The 22,421-nt window shown below is 41.3% G+C and overlaps 1 protein-coding gene across 1 annotated transcript; it reads left to right on the top strand.

Annotated features, from left to right (window-relative positions):
- The first annotated feature begins 2,985 nt into the window (after nt 1-2,985).
- GPR171 (G protein-coupled receptor 171) lies at nt 2,986-4,851 on the top strand. Its single transcript, XM_053709009.1, has one exon. The coding sequence runs from the start codon at nt 3,019-3,021 to the stop codon at nt 3,991-3,993; it is 975 nt and encodes a 324-aa protein (XP_053564984.1). The 5' UTR covers nt 2,986-3,018; the 3' UTR covers nt 3,994-4,851.
- The last annotated feature ends 17,570 nt before the right edge of the window (nt 4,852-22,421 follow it).

Raw genomic sequence — 22,421 nt, 5'->3', positions numbered from 1 at the left:
GTGCACAATGGTAAGACATAAAAAGATAAACAAAGAAAAAAAATAGCATATTCATACCGTAAGTACAAATTGTGAGCAATATTCCATCGACAAAACAAAAAAAAAAAAAAAAAAGTTGTTACTTACATATACATATCCATAACTTGTCCGCCTGCTCTGAGGCCGCGGACATCATCCAACTGATCCTATACGATCAGGCTGATTGACACCTCCTGCTAGTGGCCGATTGGCTGCAAATCTGCAGGGGGGGGCATTGCACAAGCAATTCACCAGAACTACTTGTGCAATGATAAATGCCAACAGCGTAACAGGTAAAAGTGTTCACCTGGCAAAAACAATGTTTTTATTTTTGCACAGGCACTTTTTCTAGTTTATATTATAACCCCCAAATCCTGAATGGGCCCACCTTTCAAATTTGCCTATCAATTAAATAAAGTGGTCACAGTAACAAGAGTGGCAAATTTCAATGTTATTAACTAAAATATTTACAAAAATATCCATTATTTTAAATTTCTTGCAGTCTCGTGACATTTTGTGAAATATAAATATAATAATTGTATATTTTGAATCTGCTAGGTCTGCTGAAGATAAAAACAATATATAATTTGTGTGGGCTACTCAATGAAATATGACTCAAAAATCGACTTCTTACTGGGTTATGAAAAGGCTTTTATAATTATTACCCTTCTTGTGTGAAATGTCTATTAAGTTTGATTTTATAATAGATGCAAACTACTTATATTTTTTATTGCCTAACATATTCTACTGCATTGAAATTATTAAAGGGACACAAAATCCAATTTTTTTCTTTCATAATTCAGACAGAGCATACGAACTTTCCAATGTATCTCTATTTTTTTTAGTTCTCTTTGTATCCTTTGTTGAAAAGTATACCTAGGTAGGCCCAGAAGCCTCTTGTCATTGGTTTTCAGCTGACTCCCAGTAGTGCATTGCTGCTCATTCAGCAAAGGATACTATGAGAATGGAGCAAATTTGATAATATAAATACATTTGAAATTGTATGTTCTGCCAGAATTATGAAAGAAAAAAATTGGGTTTAATGTCCCTTTAACTTTTTCTAATTATTCTATTTTTCTATGCCGACAGTTTTTTTTAAATTTATTTATTTGTAAACTAGTCCTAAAGCCCGTTCACACGGGCTATTTTTTGCAGTACAGCGGTCCCACCTCTTGCGCTCTCTCCCTCCCCCTCTCTTTTGCTCTCTCTCTCTCCCCCTCTCTTTTGCTCTCTCTCTCTCCCCTCTCTTTTGCTCTCTCTCTCTCCACCTCTCTTTTGCGCTCTCTCACCCTCTCTTTTGAGCTCTCTCCCCCTCTTTTGAGCTCTCTCCCCCCTCTCTTTTGCGCTCTCTCTCCCCCTCTCTTTTGCGCGCTCTCTCTCCCCCCCCTCTTTTGCACTCTCTCTCCCCCCTCTCTTTTGCACTCTCGCCTCTCTTTTGCTGTCTCTCTCCCTCTCTTTATCCCCCCTCTTCTGCTCTCTCTCTCCCCCTCTCTTTTGCGCTCTCTCCCCCTCTCTTTTAAGCTCTCTCTCTCCCACCTCTCTTTTGCGCTCTTTCTCTCCCCCTCTCTTTTGCGCTCTCTCTCCCCCCTCTCTTTTGCGCTCTCTCTCTTCCCCTCTCTTTTGCACTCTCACCCCCCTTCTCTCTCTCCCCTCTCTTTTGCACTCTCTCTCTCCCCCTCTCTTTTGTGCTCTCTCTCCCCCCTCTCTTTTGCGCTCTCTCCCCCCCCACTCTCTCCCCTCTCTTTTGTGCTCTCCCCCCCCACTCTCTCCCCTCTCTTTTGCGCTCTCTCTCTCCCCTCTCTTTTGTGCTCTCTCTCTCCCCCTCTTTTGTGCTCTCTCTCTCCCCCTCTCTTTTGTTCTCTCTCCCCCCCTCTCATTTGCGCTCTCCCCCCCCTCTCTTTTGCGCTCTCTCCCCCCTCTCTTTTGCGCTCTCTCCCCCTCTCTTTTGCGCTCTTTCCCCTCTCTTTTGCGCATTCTTTCTCCCCCCTCTCTTTTGCGCTCTCCCCCCTCTCTTTTGCGCTCTCCCCCCTCTCTTTTGTGCACTCTCCCCCTCTCTTTTGCTGTCTATCTCCCTCTCTTTATCCCCCCTCTTCTGCTCTCTTTCTCCCCCTCTCTTTTACGCTCTCTCCCCCTCTCTTTTGAGCTCTCTCTCTCCCCCTCTCTTTTGCGCTCTCTCTCTCCCCCTCTCTTTTGCGCTCTCTCTCTCCCCCTCTCTTTTGCACTCTCTCTCCCCTCCTCTCTTTTGCGCTCTCTCCCCCTCTCTTTTGCGTTCTCTCCCCCTCTCCTTTGTGCTCTCTCCCCCTCTCCTTTGTGCTCTCTCTCTCCCCCTCTCTTTTGCACTCTCTCTCCCCTTCTCTTTTGTGCTCTCTCCCCCCTCTCTTTTGTGCTCTCTCCCCCCCTCTCTTTTGTACTCTCTCCCCCCCTCTCTTTTGTGCTCTCTCCCCCCCTCTCTTTTGTGCTCTCTCCCCCCTCTCTTTTGTGCTCTCTCCCCCCCTCTCTTTTGTGCTCTCTCTCTCCCCCTCTCTTTTGTGCTCTCTCCCCCCTCTCTTTTGTGCTCTCTCCCCCCTCTCTTTTGTGCTCTCTCTCTCTCCCTCTCTCTCCCTCTCTCTCTCTATCCCCTCTATCTTGCGTGAGCGACTGTGCCCGACCACGCCCCCTTTACATCGGGAACGCCCCTTTCATGGCCCTTTGCGTCCTGCCACGCCCCCTTCACGTCCAGTCACGCCCACTTCTGCCGCAGATCAGGTAGGGACTCAAAGGCCAGGTGTGTTTGTCCTCGTGCTGTCTCTACTGCGCATGACAGCTTCGGACAAACACACTTGGCCTTTTATATAATAGGATGTGAACTGCTCATTGTTTGCTTTGAATCAGTGATGTAAAAAAATGCATAATACATTGAATTCTAATATACAAATTATTTTAAAAAAAAAGTCTGATTTTGTTTTTCAATCTTGTACTTTTAGGTTATTCAATACTACAAGAACAATCATCCTTTTTAACATGACCCAAACTTCAAACATATCTCACACGGTCTGCAATGTGAACAAAAACATGGAACCTTTCACATACCTTTACTATTTAATCTTCATGGTTGGATTTTTTGGCAGTTGCTTTGCATTGTGGGCTTTTACTAGGCAAGAGAATAACAAAAAGTGCACAAGTATATACCTCATCAATCTATTGATAGCGGATTTCCTACTGACTCTGGCTTTACCATTCAAGATTGTTGTTGATTTGGGTGTTGCATCATGGAGACTGAAGATTTTCCACTGTCAAGTAACAGCTGTCATTATCTATGTCAACATGTACATATCTATTATATTTTTAGGATTTGTCAGTATGGACCGTTGTCTTCAAACAATACACAGCTCTAAGCTGTATCAAATACAAAAGTCTGGGTTTGCCAAGATGATATCTTCAGTAGTATGGGCACTTGTTCTTTTTATTATGTTACCAAACATGTTAATACCTATAAATGATATACCTGAAAGAGAAATTGTTGGATGTATTGAATTCAAGCAAAAGATTGGAAGGGATTGGCACGTTCTCAGCAACTTCATCAGCATAGCAATATTTTGTAACTGTTCTGCCATCATTTTGATATCTAATTGTCTCACAGTCAAAAGGCTTTGCAAAAACAAGGATTGTGATGAATACAATAACATAAAACAAGCATTGGTGAACATCTTCCTTGTGACAGCTGGATATATAATTTGTTTCCTTCCATATCATATTGTCCGCATACCATATACTTTAAGCCAAGGGGATTTTATAACGGACTGTAGGCTAAAACAAGTACTTTTTCATGCAAAAGAGTCAACATTGTTGCTTTCAGTTTCAAATTTGTGTTTTGACCCTATCTTATATTTTTATCTTTCTAAAACATTCAGGTCCAAAATCACAAAGACATTTTCAATAAAAAAGGAAGTGAAAATGAACAAAGAAGAAGTCCCAGAGTGTGAAACAGCAATGTAGAAAACATACGTCTTCAGAAAGGCATCTGAAGTAGTTCATCCACACTGTAAAACTAAATTATACAATCCTATCTCAAGTATTGTATTATTCTTTGTAACTTAACCATGAATATGAGGTAATGGGATATATTACAAAAGTCCATATGAACGTTGAAAACTTTTTTTTTAATTAAATATGAAATCAGAAATCAGCTGAACAAAATATGCATAGGTATCACTTTTAATGTATTTCTATTTAATGTTTGATTGATATATTTTATTTTAATAATATTATTTTAATACTAGATTAAAATGAATGACTGCTATAGCTTGTTTTAGAATTTTAGAATTGACCATTTCCTTTGTGCAGAACCAAAAAAAATATATACGTTTTAATTGGCTAATGTCAGACCCACTTCACAACTAATAAATAATGTGTAATAAAATAAACCTAAAAATGTTTTAGACAAAAATCAGAATACTATTAAGAGTTACTATTTTTATTAGACCTTTCTGCTCTGTTGGCCGTTTTATCATTATAAATGCTTGCGCTTATATAGGTGCTGAAAGCCTGTCAGTCAGATGGGCACCATGTTGTAAGTGGCATGCAGGTGCTTTGAATGTTTCCGTATTATTTGAGTGTTGACATTTAAAACCATCAACAGAACAAAAATGTTAATAGAAATATTTATCTATTTTGTCAAACAACATTTACACATAATATTTAGCCTAATATCAAATGGAATTAGAATGTTTTTGAGCATTTTACTTGTCTATAAAATAAGTATGTGCACTTGCAAAAATTATGTCAGGATAATAGAAAGAAATAATGTAAGGTCCTAACAATAATAATATTACTTAATAAAATATTTTCCAATGACTGTAATATCATCATTTCAAAGAAGGGAATCTAATGCTTATAATAAGGAATCTCAATGTGCTGGTTTATTTTTGGTATTAAGCTTGTTATTTCTCTATGCTTGAAATCTAGTAGTATTGAATCATTTTATCAGTCATGAGTTCTGGAGAAATCTACTCTCTCTTAAAGGTGGGTCTCGTGTGCATATGGATTTGTTTTTGTCCAAGAAATGGATGACATTCTCCCTTTATCACGTTAAACCTTATACTGGATATGTAAAATAAATATCTATACCTATATATCTATATGAATAGATATACAGTTATAGGTATTTATAGATACATATAGAAATATGTATTTACACTAAAAAGTACATTATCCTGTGAGTGAAGAACACTGGAATGTGAAATATGTACAGTACATATACAGTAAAACACAAATACTTAATTACATGCGTATACACACACATACAGTATATATCTTAGGCAGCTTAGGGGTCTTTAGACTTAGGGCGTGTAACTTTTTTTCCCCCATAGAGATCAATGGGGTTGCCTTACGGAGCTTTTCATTCTGCGTTTCAGGTGTTAGTTTTTTTTCTAACACTCTCTCCACATTGATGTCTATGGGGGAAAGCGTGCACTAGCACGTCAAAGCAGCCCTTGGATTTTGTGCGGTATGGAGCTTAACGCCACCATATCGCACTCACAAGGAGGCGTTTCAGAAACTCGTAATGGCAGCGCTATGGGGGGTGAAAAAACGCAACTTCTGTTGCGTTCATTTCGCACCCTGTTTAACGCAAAACTCGTAATCTAGATGATTGTTTGCAAACACCTAAATAGCAGTACATGCACATAGAAAACTATTATTGAAATAATTTGAATAATATATTACTAGTAACAAATTAATAATTTACTTTACTTTTAAACTAAGATTTTGTCTGCTTGGCAAAACCAATATAGCTAACTGTATCAGTGCTCCATTATGTTCACATGTAATAGCTAATATTTTATTTAGTTAAATATCAGAATACAATATAAGACAAAATTGGAATATTCAGAAAATTAAAAATGTGTGTTCAATATTCATTTCTCGACTACACAATGTATTTTTATTATATACAGAGAAAAGAAAGCTAACCTATTGAATATCTTAAACATGTCTACCCACCAAATTTCCAGAGTTAAAAACTTTCAGATACAGGAACACAACAACCTTTAAAAATAGTGTGTAGGAGGATGCAGGATTTTTACTTACATTTGTTGTCATGCACCCACCCACAGAAAGCTTATGAAAAACACTCTCCATAGGAAAATGTGTTGCATAGATAAATATCAAAAGCTCATTATTGGCTTAAAAACACATATATCCGTTTAGTTTTCTATCTAATTTGTCATTGCTGCCAAAAGGTGAGTGGTTGATGTAACAGCCTCCAGACATTGGTGAAATATCTGTAACTCTAATGAAAACCAGATATAAACTAGGAAAATAAAATAATATAATTCAAATCCAATATTCAGTAAAATAAAACACATCTATTACTATATGTATGTATATATATATATATATATATATATATATATATATATATATATATATATATATATATATATATATATATATATATATATATATAGATATATGATTTCTTGGCCATTTTTCAGAGAATATGAATAACACAAAAACTTTTCTTTCACTCATGGTTAGTGTTTGGCTGAAGCAATCTATTATCAATCAACTGTGTTTACTCTTTTTAAATCATAATGACAACAGAAACTACCCAAATGACCCTGATCAAAAGTTTACATACCCTGGTGATTTTGGCCTGATAACATGCACACAAGTTGACATAAAGGGGTTTGAATGGCTATTAAAGGTAACCATCCTCACCTGTGATCTGTTTGCTTGTAATTAGTGTCTGTGTGTAAAAGGTCAATTAGTTTCTGGACTCCTGACAGACTCTTGCATCTTTCATCCAGTGCTGCACTGACGTTTCTGGATTCTGAGTCATGGGGAAAGAAAAAGAATGGATCAGTGGGAAAAAAGGTAGTTGAACTGTATAAAACAGGAAAGGGATATAAAAAGAAATCCAAGGAATTGAGAATGCAAATCAGCAGTGTTCAAACTCTAATAAAGAAGTGGAAAATGAGGCGTTCTGTTTGATAACATATTGCAGTCATCTTGCCATCAATTCTGACCAAATTTCCTGTGCCTTTGTAGGTCACACATCCCCAAAACATCAGCGATCCACAGAAGGAATGGTGTACCTTTCTTCATATTCCTTGTTGACTCCTCTCCAAATGTAGCGTTTATGGTTGTGGCCAAAACGCTAAATTTTGGTCTCATCACTCCAAATGACTTTGTGCCAGAAGGTTTGAGGCTTGTCTCTGTGCTGTTTGGCGTATTTTAAGCAGGATACTTTGTGGCATTTGCGTAGTAATGTCTTTCTTCTGGCGACTCGACCATGCAGCCCATCTTTCTTCAAGTGCCTCCTTATTGTGCATTTTGAAACAGCCACACCACCTCCTGTATTTCACCTGAAGTTATTTGTGGGTTTGTCTTTGCATCCCGAACAATTTTCCTGGCAGTTGTGGCTGAAATTTTGGTTGGTCTACCTGACCGTGGTTTGGTTTGAACAAAACCCCTCATTTTCCACTTCTTTATTAGAGTTTGAACACTGCTGATTTGCATTCTCAATTCCTTGGATATCTTTTCATATCCCTTTCCTGTTTTATACAGTTCAACTATCTTTTCCCACAGATCCTTTGACAATTGTTTTGCTTTCCCCATGACTCAGAATCCAGAATCGTCAGTGCAGCACTGGATGAAAGATGCAAGGGTCTGTCAGGGGTCCAGAAACTCATTGACCTTTTATACACACACAGTAATTACAAGAAAACAGATCACAGATGAGGATGGTTACCTTTAACAACCATTCAAACCACTTTGTGTCAACATGTGTGCATGTTATCAGGCCAAAATCACCAGGGTATGTAAACTTTTGATCAGGGTCATTTTGGTAGTTTCTGTTGTCATTATGATTTAAAAAGAGTAAACACAGTTGATTGATAATAAATGGCTTCAGCCAAACACTAACCATAAGTGAAAGAAAAGTTTTTGTGTTATCATTCATATTCTCTGAAAAATTGCCAATAAATCATAAATTCTGCCAGGGTATGTAGAGCACAATATATATATATATATATATATATATATATATATATATATATATACTGTAAATATTTACATATGCACTGTATACATAGTAATATCCAGACATACACAAATCAGAGTCACATTAATGGGTTTCGTGCTCAATTTTCACTTCTATTACCCTGCAAAAGTACAGATGTACAATAATAAGCATCAGGTGATTTGCTGGTGTAAACAACAGTTCCTTATGGCTCCAGGTGCTACATTAATAACTAGGGGAGGTTATAACTTTATGTTATCTTTATGATGGCTGTATCATGGGGTAAATAACATCTGCTAATATGCCTTTATCTGCACTTTATAATATATCCTTATTATATAATACATTACCTTTACCTTATTTTAGAAAATTGTTGACAAGTTGGTAAAATAAAGTCTAAGATACAAGTTTACTGAAAGCTGTCTCTCTTTCCTAATTCCACCGTAACTTGATACTTCTGCAAAATGGAAATTTTTAAACAGATTTTTTATAGGATATGAAATCCAAATGTTTTCTTTCATGATTCAGATGAACGATACAATTTTAACCCCTTAAGGACCAGCGTCGTACCCTGTATGACGCTGTACGTTAAGCCCTTAAGGACCAGCGTTGTACCCTGTACAACGCTGCTGTCCTGGGCTTCTCTCTGCCGCAATCTTGCTAAAAGTAGCGAGATTGCCCTATTTCTACATGCCCCACGAATGAGGCAGTGCAGAAATAGATGGGCAGAAGTACTGATGCAGAGAGGGCTACTCTGTGGCCCTCTCTGCATCGGCCAGCGGTGGTGCTGATTGTTGGTGGTGTGGGAGGGTTTGGAGGGATGCAGGTGGGTGGCCTATCACTGCAGGGGGGTGGGAGTGGGTGGGACCACTACGCTACAGAATTTTTTTTGTTAGAGCGCAAGTGAGTTAGAAGGAGGGGAGGGGGAATGAGGGAGAGGGGGGTCTTATAGGGGAAGGGGCATAAGAGGCTGGGAAATTGATCTGGGAGGGGGAATGAGGGAGAGGGGGTCTTATAGTGGAGGGGGGAAAAGAGGGTTTGTAATCGATCTGGGAGGGGGATGGGGGTAGAGTAATGAGGGGAGGCAGCTACACTACAGAAAAATAAGTTTTTATTTTGATTATAAAAATAAAACAACAAAAAATATTAGGTACTGGGTAAGATGGGGCCTAAAAGTTAAAGGGGGGAGGTTTAGAGAGCTGTTTAGGGAGAGGGGGTCATGGTGGTTGAGGGGCAAGGGGGATCCTTCACTGTAGAAAATATAAAAATCAAAATGTTTTATTAAAAACAAAAAAAAGGCTTATATTTTAATAATGACAGACTGTCTGCCAGTACCTAAGACGGGGGTTACCAGCGGGGGTGGGGGAGGGAAGAGAGCTGTTTGGGATCAGGGGTTGGGAAGTGTCAGATGGGAGGCTAAACTCTACACTAAAGCTAAAATTAACCTTACAAGCTTCCTAATTAAAGGGACATTGCAGTCAAAATATAAATGCACATAGATTTATTGCATCTTTTAATAGAAACATATTTGCAATATACATGTATTGGCAAAAATGCTTCTATTAAGAGTTTTCACTGTTTTAGAGTTACCATTTTTCTCTGCACGTGCATGTGATGCATAGCTTGATATTGTCACTGCATCCACATTTTAAAAAAATGCAGCTGCTCAGATTATCAGTGGGGCTTGTATCATGTCAGCAAGTAACAAATTGAGTCATTACCAGATGGTACCAGCACCTTAGGCTCTCCGAACAAGTGTTGTTTTTAAAATGCTGGTGCACGGTGCATACCTAAATACACTTTTGAAACAGCTATAGCTTTTATTAGAAGCATTTTTGCTAATGCATGTATATTACAAAATTACTTCTGTTCAATACCGAAATGCATCCCTGTGGTTTCCAATTTTGGCTGGAATATCTCTTAAACCCCTTCACTGCTGGGAATTATAAAAGTGTGGTGCACAGCTGCAATTAGCGGCCTTCTAATTACAAAAAAGCAATGGCAACGCCATATATGTCAGCTATTTCTGAACAAACGGGATCCCAGAGAAGCTTTCACATTCATTTGTGCCATAATTACACACGCAGTATGTAAATAATTTCAGTGAGAAACCCAGATATTGTGAAAAAGTTAGTTTTTTTTAATTTGACCACATTTTGCGGTGAAATGGTGGCATGAAATATACCAAAATGGGCCTAGACCAATAGTTTGAGTTGTCTACTAAAATATATATATAGTTTTGATAGCTAAATAAAAAAGGCACTATTTCTGTTTAAATGTAGTGATGGCAGAAATGCTACAAATGCTCTGGTCTTTGGGGGAAGATTTAGTTTGAATTGCCTGGTCCTTAAGGGGTTAAACAACTTTCAATTTCACCCCTCTAATCCAATTTGTTTCATTTCTATGTTATTTTGTGCTAAAGCAGCAGCAATGCACTGGTAGCTAGCTGAAAACATCAGGTGAGCCAATGACAAGTGGCATAAGCATGCAGTCACCAATCAGCAGCTAGCTCCTCATTGCTGCACATGAGCCTACACAAAGTAAATTAGATAATTAAAGTACATTGGAAAGTTTTTCAAAATTGTGTGCTCCAACGGAATCATGAACGAAAAATGTTAGATTTCACATCCCTTTAAGCTGAACACAAACACTAACATTAATTGATTATTGGCTTAAATGTATAAGTTAAAAAAGCCTATTTGTGGACAAGGACGCACCTCCAAAAGCATAACAGTTAAATAGTGTTTTATTAAAGGGATAGGAAAGTCAAACTTAAACTTGCATTATTCAGAGCATGTAGTTATAAGACACTTTTAATTTGTATGTAATGTGCTTTGTTCTCATGATACCCCTTGTTGAAAAAGAATACGCACATAACCTACACTAGTGGGAGCTACCTGCTGATTGGTGCTTGCACACATTTGTCTCTTGTGATTAGCTAACTAGATGTGTTCAGCTAGGTGCCACTAGTGCAATGATGTTCTTTCAGCAAAGGATAACAAAAGAATAAAGCAAATATGACAATAGAAGTTATGGAAAGTTGTTTAAAATTGTATGTTCTATACAAATCATGAAAGAATATTTTGTGGTTTCCTGTCCCTTTAAGAAGAGGTACAGCCAATAAAAACTTAATTAAACTGCCCCGTTTAGATGCAACAAAATATTTTGTCAAAATTGCAATCTAAATTGTTCCAAAAAAAATCAAGAGAGCCTGCCAAAAAAATTCCAGCATAGATTTGTGAATATCTAGGTAAATCTCAGAGCCTAGAAATATATTATAATGGTCTGTATTACTAAATGGGTAATGTGGGTGTGGGCTTAAAAACAAAGGGACATAAAACCCAAAATGTCTTTCATGATTCAGATAGATTGTAACATTAGCAATACGACCAGCATTCATCACTCCTGCTTACTATATATCTCCCCATCCATGTAACTGTATCATTGTGGGTGTTTAGAGCAGGTTGGAGTTGAGGAGAGTTGTGTTGCGTGTAGTTGAGCTGGTGAGTAATATCTTATCTTTGGAATAATGTCTTGTGTGAGAGAAATTGTGGTAGGGAGGGAGCATGGAGGGGAGAGGTTGTGTGGAGGTAGGAAGAGTGGAGGTTGGTACTGTGAATGTAGGGAGAGTGGAGGTAGGGATCATAGAGGTAGGGAGAGTGGAGGTACTACGGAGAGGGACAGTGGAGTTACTAGGGAAAGGGACGTGGAGGTAAGGAGAGTGGAGGTACTAGGGAGAGGGACCGTGGAGGTAGGGAGAGGGAGAGTTGAGGTAGTGAGAGGCAGCGTGGCAAGAAGCACACCAGTGCAATAGGCCATAAGAGGAGGAGGCATATATATTCTTAAGGAATGTTCTGGGGAACAGCAGCCAGCAACAGCACAGCACAGAGGTCCAATTTTCACTCATGAAGAGAATCTGGCACTTGTGGTTGCTGTCATAGATGAAGAGCACATATTATTTTCTTCAGTGGTGGGGGCATAGGAAAAGAAAACATAGTGGAAAAGAGTGAGGGATGCGGTCTAGGCAGTTGGAGCGGTGCACAGGACAGCCATCTGTGTCATGCACCGGTAAGTTGCAAAAACTAGAATAGATTAATAAATGTATAAAATATGAGCACACAATGTTATAACTTGTTAATAAAAATATTTATTTGTCACATTCAGAAAACTCACATACATAGAAAATATTGTAATGTGTATATATATATTATATAAGCAGGGCCGCAATCAGGGTGGTACAGGCAGTACTGCACTAAGGGGCCCGAGCTCCCATGGGGGTGGGCCCCTTGCATCAGTACAGCCAAATTCCGCCCCGGGGTACTTGTCCCTTGTTACAATTTACTAGTGCTGAAAATAATTTTAATCAAAACAGCATTTAAATAAGGTATTTAATGATAGCAATAAAGAAAGACCCATATATGGAAGGGAGGGCTGTATGAGAATGATGGGAGTTGCATTCAATCATGCATACATATATGTCAGAATGCACCTCCCATCACCCACATACATTCCTTGTGTATGCGAGTTATGTATATGAATGATGGGAGCTGCATTCTGGCATAGATATATGCCAGAATACGACTCCCTCTCTTTATATTTATATATCATCTCTCTCCCTCTGCATGCCCATTCTTTCCTCTTCCCATCACTTTTCTATGCCCTTTCTTCCCCCCTGTTTCCTCTCTAATCATGCTCTCTTTTTTCTCTATCCTTTCCAATGCCTACCCCCTCTTTCTTCTTCCTATGACCCTTATTTTCTATATTTAGGCAATTTTTCCCCTTAATCCCTAAAGGTCCTATAATCTGCTGAAACCTTAAACTGGCATGTAAAAGACTATTATAAATAGGGTTTTTTAAATCGTTGTTATAACCAAAAATGGTTATGCTACAGAGTATAGACATTTCCTTCAGAATAAAAAGCCTTAGGAAGTGACATCAGCAGACTAAAGAGCTAAATAGATTTCACATTTGCAAGTATTCAGATGATAAATAATAAGTCCTGTAGTATAGTATACTTTCAACTCTATTCACAAAAATGTGGATTTGGCTGCAACATCTAGGCTAAACAGGAGCGTATTTAGGTTTTGTGCTGCCCTAGGCACTCAAAATTCTGCTGCCCCCCCCCCCACCCCACCCCAAGTTTAAAGCTTTTTTTTTAGACATAATATTTTTGGGTCAGGGTGTAAAAAAATAGAAAAATGTCTTTTTAAGTAGATGTTCACCAGGGCTTGCATTCACTCTGGTCACACACACACACACACATACAGGGAGTGCAGAATTATTAGGCAAGTTGTATTTTTGAGGATTAATTTTATTATTGAACAACAACCATGTTCTCAATGAACCCAAAAAACTCATTAATATCAAAGCTGAATAGTTTTGGAAGTAGTTTTTAGTTTGTTTTTAGTTATAGCTATTTTAGGGGGATATCTGTGTGTGCAGGTGACTATTACTGTGCATAATTATTAGGCAACTTAACAAAAAACAAATATATACCCATTTCAATTATTTATTTTTACCAGTGAAACCAATATAACATCTCAACATTCACAAATATACATTTATGACATTCAAAAACAAAAACAAATCAGTGACCAATATAGCCACCTTTCTTTGCAAGGACACTCAAAAGCCTGCCATCCATGGATTCTGTCAGTGTTTTGATCTGTTCACCATCAACATTGCGTGCAGCAGCAACCACAGCCTCCCAGACACTGTTCAGAGAGGTGTACTGTTTTCCCTCCTTGTAAATCTCACATTTGATGATGGACCACAGGTTCTCAATGGGGTTCAGATCAGGTGAACAAGGAGGCCATGTCATTAGATTTTCTTCTTTTATACCCTTTCTTGCCAGCCACGCTGTGGAGTACTTGGACGCGTGTGATGGAGCATTGTCCTGCATGAAAATCATGTTTTTCTTGAAGGATGCAGACTTCTTCCTGTACCACTGCTTGAAGAAGGTGTCTTCCAGAAAATGGCAGTAGGACTGGGAGTTGAGCTTGACTCCATCCTCAACCCGAAAAGGCCCCACAAGCTCATCTTTGATGATACCAGCCCAAACCAGTACTCCACCTCCACCTTGCTGGCGTCTGAGTCGGACTGGAGCTCTCTGCCCTTTACCAATCCAGCCACGGGCCCATCCATCTGGCTCATCAAGACTCACTCTCATTTCATCAGTCCATAAAACCTTAGAAAAATCAGTCTTGAGATATTTCTTGGCCCAGTCTTGACGTTTCAGCTTGTGTGTCTTGTTCAGTGGTCTTTCAGCCTTTCTTACCTTGGCCATGTCTCTGAGTATTGCACACCTTGTGCTTTTGGGCACTCCAGTGATGTTGCAGCTCTGAAATATGGCCAAACTGGTGGCAAGTGGCATCTTGGCAGCTGCACGCTTGACTTTTCTCAGTTCATGGGCAGTTATTTTGCGCCTTGGTTTTTCCACACGCTTCTTGCGACCCTGTTGACTATTTTGAATGAAACGCTTGATTGTTCGATGATCACGCTTCAGAAGTTTTGCAATTTTAAGAGTGCTGCATCCCTCTGCAAGATATCTCACTATTTTTGACTTTTCTGAGCCTGTCAAGTCCTTCTTTTGACCCATTTTGCCAAAGGAAAGGAAGTTGATTAATAATTATGCACACCTGATATAGGGTGTTGATGTCATTAGACCACACCCCTTCTCATTACAGAGATGCACATCACCTAATATGCTTAATTTGTAGTAGGCTTTCGAGCCTATACAGCTTGGAGTAAGACAACATGCATAAAGAAGATGATGTGGTCAAAATACTCATTTGCCTAATAATTCTGCACTCCCTGTATATATATTTATATTAAGACATTATTTTGCAAGTCAGATGATTAATGTGTTTATATCAGAATAAAATATCCTTCACTATATGATAGTTTGTGAGTAAGTAGTTGTTTAACCTTAAACATCTTCTTTGGTGATTGACAGTTATTGAAGCAAAATATCTGCTTGGATAAATATGTAATGAATATACAAACTGGCCTTTAAAAGTACTTAAACAATACAACAGTAGTAGGGGATAAAGTCACATGATACAATCATAATAAAGTATATACTTGAATTGTTTCTGAATGTATTAAATGCATACAACATATTTTCAGTTGTGTTTTAAGTCACATGGTTGTATAGATTCAGCAATAAATACTTATTCTTTGCATGTATGACAGATAGACAAACAGTAAATGTACAAGTATTTAGTGACTAATCTGTTTAAGTATTTTAATGCCTAATGAAGATGTATTGAAGGGAGAAAGGCATATGCTGTTTCACAGTGGTCACGGTGTAGTGCACACTGCACTGTGTAGTCTGTGTGAGTCTCAATCACCCGGTGGAGCCAGGAAGAATACTGCATTCCCTCTCAGTCCAGGCCAGGCTGCGCAAGTGAGCTCCGCCTCCACTGTCACCATGTCATGCGCACCCACATACAATCCCATAGGATAGCAATAGCCGGGCCAGCCATTTAAGTCATTTGTATTTGGTTGATTTAGCCACCCGGCCCTGAGTTCAGTAGAGTGGCCCTAGGGACTCAAAATTCTGCTGCCCCTTAAAAATCTGCCTCCCTAGGCACCCGGCCTCGTTGGCCTATGCCTTAATATGCCCCTGAGGCTAAAGTAGGTAAACTTAAAGAATATTACAATTTGTTTTGGTAGTGTAAGGTTGCAAAGTCTCCTGCATGAAATGGGGGGCCTGTGTCATCTAGTGGTAGTAAAAATCCCTGTTAAGAGTAGGCTATGGCAACTTAGTTGCAATATGATGGGTGGGTCCTTACTTACCAGTTATAAGCCATGGTTCTGAGATATCCGGCCTCTTTCTCCTGGGATTTTTACAGCAGTGGAAGTTTTTAGGACCAACTCCAATTTGTTAGATCACAATGAGGCGTACCAGGCGGACTTCTTCTGTCCCTAAGCTTTACAGGGACCCAGTGGTGGAGGTCATGCAGGCGACATCCATGGTGGAAGTGGACGACACACAGGAGGACTGCATTCCGCAGACGCCAGAAGCCTTCAGGCCTGTATCATCCTCCCTCCTCTATCCCTCTTCTAGACCTGACCAGTTGGCCCGAGATTCTCCCCCAACTGGGGCCTTAGGGCAGAATGTAGGGCCGGGGGTGGGGAGCGGGGCTAATGTTTTCACAGGTCCAAGGCCTCAAAATCTAGAACAGGCCTTAGAAGCCGGAGTGGGGGCCCTTACTTCCTCCAGCCTTTCCCAGGAGGCTGCCGCTGCAGTTGTGGGCCTCTTTAGAGCCCTGTCCACCGTGATGATCCCATGCGTTGCGCCTACGGTCGATGCTGGGCCCTTGGGGCCTGGCCCGGCTGTGGGCACCATTGCAGGCCCGAATCTTTCACCCACTAACCATTTTGGCCGCATCGTGTCACCGGACACTTTACTTCCAGTCTGGTGCTTCCAGTCCACCCCAATGTGATGTCAGTTCCGGAAGTGGCACGGGCGGGTCGGTGGCACACAGAGCATCAGCGGCGACAGCAACGGTTGATCGGAAACAGAGTAGCAGGGTGCTAGCTGCAGGTGAGAGGGGAGTATCCAGGCGCGGTAGCTCCACTGTGCAATGCTCTGCACAGGCATTAAGAGGGGCAAGAGCATCCATGCTGAAACGGGGCCGTGGGGCAGGTGCATGGCATAGGGGTGCCAGAGGAGTTGGGAGGATACCAGGCACAGGTAGGAAGGAGGCTAGTGAGGCAGAGGAAGCAACCAAGCAGAGAGTAGCAGTTGGGTACAGGGCAAGGCCTTACCCGAGGGACCGTGAGGCATCTATTAGAACACCTGGGCCTAAAGGAGCATTAAACGATAATAGCACCCATTTTCCTAAGGCTGGCACACAAGGACAGGCTGGTCAGACAGGGCTAAATACTAGCCAAGGCATAAACAAGGGATTGAATGTGAGTTGCATTAAGACTGATGGGCAGTATGAGAGAGATGCTATGGAGATAGAACAGGGTCAGGGCACATCGACCATGGGCCATGGTTCCGCTGGCCTGGATACTCCCCTCTTATTTATGTCTCCCTCACAGGTTACCATGCGGATGTCAGAGGCAGGAGTTCTGCCTTCATCTCAGCCTCGCACTGACCTGCAGAGAATTGCCGCCAGGGATGAGGCATCACCAGCACAGTCCACATCAGCAGGCGAAGGGACATCAACTGCTTTGGCCGGTGAGTGCTTTCCCTCACAACTCACACACACATTTACAGGGGAATCTAGTTCAGATTATGATGGGGGAAGGAGGTTGAGGCTCACTAGCAAAGGGGATAGGTGCATGTTCCACATGCTGAAGTTCCTAGTGGATGATCGTAATCAGAGCAGAAAAGCGGGGGCTGGGGTTAGACCAGTACTTTGCGCTGCGCAGAGCATTTTACCTTCCACCGCGGCACAAAAGCCTGTGGAAGTCACAGGAGGGAGTAACCAATATGGGGTTGAAAACGCAGTCAGCGCTAGGAAGGTTGCAGTACACGGGGACTCATACCCCTGCAAGATTCATTCCTTGCACGCACAACTTAAAAGCAAAAATGTTTGCTAAGATATTGGAACACAGATATGTCAATATTTTTTAACTATCTCTGGAAGCGTATCGCAATAAAGAATGCAGAGAGGATGGAACAGGCCCTAAGAAGGTGCAAAGGCCGGAGACACTTTTGAAGAGTGGCAGTGCTGTTTCAGAGTCTTCTCCTCTTGTTACGTGGAGCATAGGCCGGAAGCAGCAGTTGATATGATAAAGTATACTGGCATCATTGAATACATTTATAATAGACACAGCGAGGGAATGTGGAGAGCATATGATAGCGAGTTTAGGCGTAAGATGGTAGGGAATCCGGCACTTTCCTTTGGGGTAAAAGACCTGGACCTATGGTCGCAGCTCGGTCCCAAGAAAGGGCCTTCTCTGGGAGGGGTGCAGTGTCAAGGGGTGCAAAAGTCACAGGGTATCGTGAAATGCAGGGGTATAGAATGCTGGAGATTTAATGAGAAGCAGTGCAACAAGGGAGCTTCCTGCTCCTTTTGTCACGCATGCATGTATTGCGGAGGGCCACACCTAGGCACAGAATGCCCCAAAAGAAGAGAGAGAGCGGCTGCGAGAGGTTTCCAAAAAGGGGGACCTAACCTCAAGGGCTCCAATGCCCCAGTGATTAGTCGCAATTAGACCATGGCTGTCGGCTTATCCATATGGGAAGGCCACCAAAATTTTGTTAGAAGGGATCAGAGATGGGTTCCGGATCCAGGGGAAGTTAAAATAAAATTGCGAAAAGAGCTAGCATTGGGTTGCTTTGCGGGCCCGTTCAAAAAAACGCTGCTTCCTTCACTGGTGATCTCCCCTTTGGGAGTAAGGAAACTGGGAAATTTTGCCTGATCCAACACCTGTCCTATACAAAGGGCAGGTGGTCTGGATCGTGGGGCATTCCTATGTCCATTGGGCGGCCCTGAAAGCAATATCCACCCAGGAGGGGCAACAACTGGGGCTCCCGAACACACGAGCCTCCGTAAGATAGTTGGGACGAAGAGGCTTACTGTAGCAGGATCTGCCTCCCCTACTTCAAGATGCGGAGCGTAGGTGGGGACAGCCCCGCATTATCCTTCTCCACATAGGGGGAATGACCTGGAAACGGCATCGGCATTGGACCTGATTAATGTAATGAGGTCCGATCTCAGATGGATTTGTATGATTTTCCCCGGGGTGAGATTGGGTTGGTCTAACATCATCCCACGGCTTAGATGGAGGTACTTCCCAACTCCCAAAACAGCTTACAGGGTTAGGAAGAAAGATAACAGAGAGCTGGGTAGAGCTATCATGGCAGCTGGAGGTTTTGAGGTCCGTCAAAAGCAGATATCAGCTTACAGGAAAAAAACTCTATCGCCCCTATGGGGTGCACTTGTCAGACAAAGGGCTGATGATCTAATTGGCGGACCTCAAAAGCGGCTTAGTTGCGGATATGTGAGGTGGTGGCGGCAAGAGGTCATCTTTACAGAGTAAAGTCTGTCTCTTGTGGTGGGAGGTTACAGCCACAAATAAATTGGGGCTCAGAGTCTGCAGGGGTGACAGTCGGTCTAATGGGCGGTGTGATGCCCCTAGGCCCAGCCCTGGGGGGTACCCTGCTTCACGGGTCTGCTGGCCGAAGATCCCTTAGGACATCTGTTACTCATGACGGAATGGGGCGAAGCTAGTTTTGGGCTCCCCTGTACTTCAAAAATTCCAACAACACGTGGCCTGACCTCTGGCTTTATGGGGCTAGATTTTACTAGGCCTCAAATGCCGCCACTAGTTCAATATGTTTATGACTTCCTTGAAGTCGAGTTATTTATTTAAATATGTTAAATAAATGCGACCATGATATGGTCTTTAACCCAGCTCTGTGTGTTGTGTTTCATTTAAGGTTATATGTGTTAAGGTTAAGTTAAGGGATGGCACTAGCAAAGTAGGGCATCACCTCTTATGGCCTTTTAAGCTATTTTAGCCTTGGTTTAGCATTTCTCTCCTTTGCAAATTCACTTTTTTGTAAATAGTAGATTATTTAATTATGAAATCTAAAAACATATTACAGCTAAAACTAAATAGTCAAAATATATATATATAAATGTTCACTCAAATATAAACTTATTCACAAATAAATAGTGAAAATGCAAAACAATTGTGTAAAACAAAAGTAAAAGGATATAGTCTTTTAATCCCACATGATGCGATTTCCTACAGATTCTTTTGAGTGCTGGGTTAATCCTGGAAAAAAGGAAACAGACAATAGTGAAGTCCGTTTTAACAAACCAATGTTTTTATGAGTGCTCAGGTCGTCACACACTTTTGTGCTATAACTCAGCTCTTAGTGGTTAGGCAGGTAGGTACCAGGCCCCTCGGCACTCCCTCTTGGTGTAGGTCTTCCAATTATGCAAAGAAATAACACAGAAAACAAACAATAGCGAAGACTATTTTTTCAAAGGGGAATATAGTCTAATTGACTGGTACTCACACAACAATGAGCTATAGCTTAGCTCTAAGTGGTTAAGCAGGTAGGTATATTTAGCTCCTCAGCTTCCTCCAGATAAAAGCAGGAACAGTAGCTCATAAGAATAAAATATTTATTAAAAAGACAATACTGTGTACAGGCATTACAGCTAATTTCTTCCGCTCAGTAACATTTATCATGAACATACCACGTGCGCAATGAACTGAAAAGTGGAATAGCTAAACAACCCAGTAGTAAAAAAGTCCTTACAATGTCCTCAAAAACAGCAACTTCCAATGATTGTTTCACCACTTTCCTAGTGACTTTTTCAAGGATCTTTGAAAAGGCCACTATGAAAGTGGTGAAACGATCGTTGGAGTTTGCTGTTTTTAAGGACATTGTAAGGACTGTTTTCTTTGTCCTTACAAATAGGTAAGACAAATAGTCTACCTCAAAAAATGTTATTCCTTTATGATACGGAGGTCACATGTTTGTTTTTATCTAATTTACAATTGCAATGATCAGAAACTTTACACAGTCCACTCCCTATCAGCAGGATTTTAAACTCGATAGCAATACACAGATATTCAGAGTCCACCTTTAGAGCCTATGAGGGGGAGGTCCCGTGACCTTCCCTAACCAGTATTATTTTATTTAAGACTTGTCCTAAAGCCTGTTCACAAGGGCCATTGTTTGCAGTACAGCGGTTCAACCCCTTGCGCTCTCTTCCTCCCCCTCTCTTTTGCTCTCTCTCTCTCTCCCCCCTCTTTTCTGCTCTCTCCCCCTCTCTTTTGAGCTCTCTCTCTCCCCCCTATCTTTTGTGCTCTCTCTCCCCCTCTCTTTTGCGCTCTCTCTCTCCCCCATCTCTTTTGCGCTCTCTCTCTCCCATCTCTTTTGCGCTCTCTCCCCCCATCTCTTTTGTGCTCTCTCTCTCCCTCTTTTGAGCTCTCTCTCTCCTCATCTCTTTTGTGCTCTCTCTCCCCCTCTCTTTTGAGCTCTCTCCCCCATCTCCTCTCTCTCCCCTCCTCTCTCTCTCTCCCCCTTTCTCTCTCCCCTCTCTCCCCCTCTCTCCCCTCCTCTCTCTCTCCCCCTCTCCTCTCTCCCCTCCTCTCTCTCTCTCCCCCTCTTTTGCTCTCTCTCTCCCCCCTCTCTTTTGCGCTCTCTCTCTCCCCCTCTTTTGCTCTCTCTCCCCCTCTCTTTTGCACTCTCTCTCTCCCCCTCTCTTTTGCACTCTCTCCCCCCTCTATTTTGCGCTCTCTCTCCCCCCCCCTCTCTTTTGCTCTCTCCCCCCCTCTCTTTTGCGCTCTCTCCCCCCTCTCTTTTGCGCTCTCTCCCCCCTCTCTTTTGCGCTCTCCCCCCCTCTCTTTTGCGCTCTCTCCCCCCTCTCTTTTGTGCTCTCTCTCTCCCCTCTTTTGCTCTCTCTCCCCCCTCTCTTTTGCGCTCTCTCTCTCTCCCCCTCTCTTTTGCGCTCTCTCTCATCCCCACTCTCTCCCTTCATGGCCGGCCACGCCCCTTTCAAGGTCATTCAGTCTGGTCACGCCCCCTTCACGCCGCTCACGCCCCCGCTCACATCGGCCACGCCCACTTCTGCCGCAGATGAGATCAGCTAGGGAGTAGGACTCAAAGGCCAGGTGTGTTTGTCCTCGTGCTGTCTCTACTGCGCATGACAACTTCGGACAAACACACTTGGCCTTTTAGATAATAGGATGTCAATACACAGTATCACACCGGTCACATGACCGCTTCTATCCAATAGTATCTGTTATTACTAGAAAATCCATACAGTCCACCTTTAGAATTTGTAGCTGTTTTATGAAGCAAGGACCACATGTTTTTTTTTCTAACCAATAGCTTTTTTTTTTTTTCTTCAATCAACATCATTTTTTCCAAACAGCTATGAAATTGTGACACGTAAATTATATTGCTTCTCTGATTCACTTTTAGTTTAGCTTGGGAATTTCTTTGCTTCTGCTTTCTTTCTTTTCTCTTTATATTATATTTTTATTAAGATACAATGCCTCTCTTAGGTTTTTTTTATATATATCTGTTTAGGGGTTTCACAGACACTTTAGATCATGTCATTTCAGTCACATGTGCACATCTCTATCAATAACAACTTGTTTTTACTGTGATCATGTGACTGTATTGTTTTCAGTTTTATTTTCTGGGTTCTCTATATTGTGGTGCACAGTACAATAATTTCACATAACAGTCAGATAATACAAATGTAAATACAACTGTTGATTCCTTTTAGAAGTTCTGTATTTGTTTTGATCATGATGTAAGATAGTTGCAAATTTTAGATGTTTCTGTAAACAATAATCATTACCTTGGTAACGTTTGCATATGATGATGTATATAAAGAGCACACTTTTCACTTTATTGTCATGCCTGATGAAACGGCTCGCCTTTGAGCTGAGAAACACGTTGCAT

The sequence above is a fragment of the Bombina bombina genome, chromosome 4, assembly GCF_027579735.1.
Source record: "Bombina bombina isolate aBomBom1 chromosome 4, aBomBom1.pri, whole genome shotgun sequence".
Taxonomy (NCBI): Eukaryota; Metazoa; Chordata; class Amphibia; order Anura; family Bombinatoridae; genus Bombina; species Bombina bombina.
The sequence above is the reverse complement of the archived record's forward strand: the minus strand, read 5'-3'. Positions and strand labels throughout refer to the sequence as shown.

What these genes read in the sequence shown, in the direction of transcription:
- GPR171 (XM_053709009.1), top strand. Translation starts at nt 3,019, where the DNA reads ATGACCCAAACTTCAAACATATCTCACACGGTCTGCAATGTGAACAAA.